Raw genomic sequence first — 4,480 nt, forward strand, 5'->3', positions numbered from 1 at the left:
AATTCCCATTTCAAAAGTAGTCTCGTGATTAAGAAATTCGAATTTGCAGAATAAAAGTTACAAGCTTAGTATTAACAGTTTTAGATACTAGTTTGAGAAAGCAGATAAGTATCCGGGGTTAAACACCCAGAAAAATAATATCTGGTGCTTTTGTGTTTTTCTTTTCGTAATCATTTTACTTATTAGAAGACTGGAACAAAATTTGAAATAAGGACTGTAGTTTTTAATTTGAAGAATATTTCAGAGGTTAAGGATAAAGTTAATTTAAGTTATGATATTCATAGTACATGAATTACAGCTGGAACAGGTAGAAACATTATGCGAAAACCATCAATGAGAAAACTTACAAAAATTCATAACCACCAGTGCCGAATAACAATTTACTATTGTGTCAACTGTAAAACTAAGTTTTAAATTACAAAATAGGCTTTGTTGGCCTTGTGCCATTTTGCAGCGGCAATCTCAAAACACAGACAAAAGTCTTATCTTTTAATTTGGGCAGCAGGTGACAGACCATCTGGTTTAGGTAAAGGAGGAATCGTTCCATCAACACCAAAGGGTTCAGTACAAAATACTAAAATCCAGGTAACCTAGTTAAAACTGTAAAGTCTTTAAATGAATTTATTTGCGATTAAGAACTTCAAGGCTTGGAGAAAAATCGGTAAAACTGGACTAAAATCTTTAGTCAATGAGGTTCCAAGAGACCATCCAATGCAAGGCAATTCAATTATCCCAGTTTCAGATTTTTTTCCTTCTAGTTGATCTAGTTAACCTGCAAATAAAACTGAAGGTTAGCAAATCTTGTAACATGGATTTCGCAGTTCAATATATTACAGTATGAAAAAGTAATAAAGTTCAATTTAGATTTTTAAAAACTTTTTTTATATGAAAGCTTAGAAATTTCAATGCATCAAAGGGATTACAAATTAATTTTCAGAATACTAAGATTTGAGCAATAAAATAAAGCTAAAAGGCCTATCTGAAATACTAAAAAATCAAAAACGTAATTCATATGAAAATTTGAATAAGTGACAAGCTTTCACTAATAGAAGTAAACAGACTTTGTACTTTAAATTTAATTTCAAAACGGTTTAAAGGTACGATTTTAAAAAAGTCAAACATTTGCAGATATTAGCACATTGATATTTTTTTGGCAAGCTCCTCTGACATACAGTAGGCAAAAGGCCTACTGTATGTCAGAGGAATATCCTTCCCCTTCAGGAGCTCCAGCCCCTGAAGGGGAAGGATTTGCTTGCCAAATAATTAACGGAAAAATTATAAAAGGATAAGTGCCTTACCTCTTAATTCTGAGGAGAAAAATAGTTACCAAAGGAGTCCTGATGAATCGGAAGTTATCTGTATTAAGGCCGGAAACGCGTCAAAATTGTTGGTCCTAAACACCTGAAATAAGAAAATATAAAGAAAACTTTTCTAAAATAAGAGACATTTAATGAAGTGAATTTAGGTCGGAACCAAAGTGTTTTAAGTTTGAATAAAGTTCAGCATTTACCATGAATTACTTATAAAACAGTAACTTACAGAATTATCAGGCATCTTGTCACTTTAAAAGAAACAGTGTCTTTAAACTACTTACGTAATTAATATTATATCGTCCATGCAGTAGATGCGAACTTACCACTTCACCACACTTATTATAAACTGGAGGGATAACAACAGCTCTACTGTTATTTATACGAAAGATTCTCAGTTAGATGCCAAGGACGTGTTACATGTGAAGTAGTCTTTTCCATGGAAGCTCTTAGTAATTTGTAGAGCGACCGATGGATGGCAGTAACTAGCAAAACTACTATTTTGCTTTAAGATTACAGGAAGTAGTCTTTTCCATGGATGCTCTTGGTAATTTATCGAGCGACCGATAGATGGCAGTAACAAACAAAACTATTATTTTCGCTATTTGATTATAGGTTGTTAATAAGAAAAAAAAATGGCAAGCGTAAAGATATATGATCATTCGAATAAAAGTATGAATGCATTTTGGATTTTCCGGAAGACAATTGCCAAATAAACGATGAAGGAAACGAATTATGAATCTTTCTTATTCAGGTCCCGAAAAGTATATTAGGTCATTATTATTATTATTATTATTATTATTATTATTATTATTATTATTATTATTATTATTATTATTATTATGAGAAAATAATAATGATTCATCTACTCGCAAAGTCAAGCTATGCAGGAAACTTAACGTAAATAAAGTGGTATAGTGTTAAGTAATTTTCATAAATAAAGAATTTGTAAATAAATAAGTAATAAGTAAATAACGCAAGCCACTTATCCAAAAATAATGTATATTTCTAATCTTATTCCTTCTAAACTCTTCCTAAGATTCCCCTCCAAGTCATCTTTACGAGACCATAAACTGAGCCTCGCCATTTTCTGCCAATTTATACTATCATTAGAGAGAGAGAGAGAGAGAGAGAGAGAGAGAGAGAGAGAGAGAGAGAGAGTCTTATCCTTTCGTTGATTATTTCTTCTTGTGTTTTTCGGCAGGATGAAGTGGTTGGTGTTTTTAGTCTCCGTTGCGGCTCTGCTCGCTGGAACTCGAGGTAAGTGGATACTTTTGATTACAAACTTCTTGTTTATATATATATATATATATATATATATATATATATATATATATATATATATATATATATATATATATATACGGACATTACTGGAAAATATTGAGCATGAGGGGGTCTTGACTCCCTGTCCAAGAGATTGCAAAACAGGGACGTTTCAAATAGGGTACCACAACCCTTTAAATTTCCAATGAATTTTCCTCTTCCGTAAATTTCTCTTTGCCTAAAATCTACCCTTTTCTTGACCTTTTCCAGGAGAGGATAGAGAGGATAACCAGAGACTTTCGAACCTGGAAGCCAGGATTGTGGCAGCCTATTCCACCCGAACGGTACTGACTCTGACAACCACCACAACCACAGCTGTGTCTACGTGTAACCAGGCTGCTGGCACAAATGCCTGCCAGAAGAGGCGTATCAGAAGGTTCAGCAAACTGACTAACGTTAATCAGGAGGAAGATAGCTCGTGAGTTGAATGAAATGGCATATGTATTTTTTTTTTCTGGAGCGGACATTTTGGTTTTTCTGGAGCGGCCATTTTGTTTTTCCTGGAGCGGGCATTTGGTTTTTTCTGGACCGGGCATTTTGTTTTTTTCTGGAGCGGCTATTCTGTTTTTCCTGGAGCGGGCATTTTGTTATTTCTGGAGCGGCCATTTTGTTTTTTCTGGAGCGGGGATTTTGTTATTTTCTGGAGTGGCCATTGTGTTATTTAGGTTTACCTGTTCACTGTCATTTTGTTTGCTATTTATTATTATACTAGTTTACGCTACCCATCAAAATGACGGCTAAATATTTAAATAGATATGCAGTCACTTGCTTTTCCCTTTCCTCGTACCTTAGGGACTGGGAGAGCCGAGCGTGACCTGATATATATATATATATATATATATATATATATATATATATATATATATATATATATATATATATATATATATATATATATATATTTATATATACATACTTGTATATATATATACACAGCCAGACATTTGAGTTTTATTACCGTGTATATGGCAGATGCCCAAAGGCTTCAAACATTTTTTTTTTTTTTTAAATCGTCGTATTCCATTAATAATTCAAACCAACCAATCTTGCCTTCCCTTCCAGACTGGTTGACCTGCAAAGCGCCCTCGAGGAAGTCTCCGAGTCGGACAAGAACAGCGCAGCAGCAGGCGCAGCTCGCGATGGCAGGATCGCCCTGACCATCTGGACGACCACCTCCTCCACCTACACCGTCACCACGACTTCGACCAACACGTCGACGACCTTCTCCGTCTCCTACTACTGCAGCATCGCCGGCGGCAACTTGTTCGGATCCTGCGGTTAGGATCGCGGGAGATGTGGCGCTGTCGTTTGGGCGGGATGATTGATAATGGTCCTTCGGAGGATGGAGAGCTTGCCTGTGGCTAGATGGATGTTTCGATCATCTACATTGTCTTTTTTTTTTTCTAATAACAATCGTCCGTCGAAGGATTCTGGCCTTGAGATTTCTCTCCTACATGGAAATTTAGCTTACGAATTTTGTAGAGAGAAAAAAATATTTATATTTGTCTTTAAATAGCTTACAGCATTTAGAATAATGAAAATATTTCAAAACAAGGATTTAGGTCATTTTAAGATAAGTAGAGAAGAAAATTATGTTTATCTTAAAATAACTTACAACATTTAAAATGAGGAAAATAGTCTAATATTTGTGGAGAAGAAATCTATATAAGATGAAGAAAAATATTTTGAAGTTCGATGTGGAGAAAATGATATTTGTCTTAAAATAGTATACAACCTTCAAAATGAAAATATTATTTTGAAATCAGTGTTTAGGAGATAAAAAAATGTCTCTAAATAACTTGCAAAATTTAAAAAAAAAGGATGAGATAATATTTGATGTTTTT

The 4,480-nt window shown here is 34.1% G+C and overlaps 1 protein-coding gene and 1 long non-coding RNA gene across 2 annotated transcripts; one reads left to right on the forward strand and one right to left on the reverse strand.

The window, feature by feature from the left end:
- Positions 1–263: 263 nt before the first annotated feature.
- Positions 264–1,770, reverse strand: LOC137622034 (uncharacterized). Its single transcript, XR_011040331.1, has 3 exons — positions 1,595–1,770; positions 1,299–1,401; positions 264–772 (listed from the first exon to the last, which is right to left on the reverse strand). It is a non-coding gene; the product is annotated as an uncharacterized lncRNA (long non-coding RNA).
- Positions 1,771–2,515: 745 nt separating this feature from the next.
- LOC137622035 (uncharacterized) lies at positions 2,516–4,065 on the forward strand. The gene is made up of 3 exons (XM_068352516.1): positions 2,516–2,570; positions 2,847–3,054; positions 3,699–4,065. The coding sequence occupies exons 1-3, from the start codon at positions 2,516–2,518 to the stop codon at positions 3,916–3,918; spliced, it is 483 nt and encodes a 160-aa protein (XP_068208617.1). The 3' UTR covers positions 3,919–4,065.
- Positions 4,066–4,480: the final 415 nt, after the last annotated feature.

The sequence above is a fragment of the Palaemon carinicauda genome, chromosome 28, assembly GCF_036898095.1.
Source record: "Palaemon carinicauda isolate YSFRI2023 chromosome 28, ASM3689809v2, whole genome shotgun sequence".
In the NCBI taxonomy this organism is placed as follows: domain Eukaryota; kingdom Metazoa; phylum Arthropoda; class Malacostraca; order Decapoda; family Palaemonidae; genus Palaemon; species Palaemon carinicauda.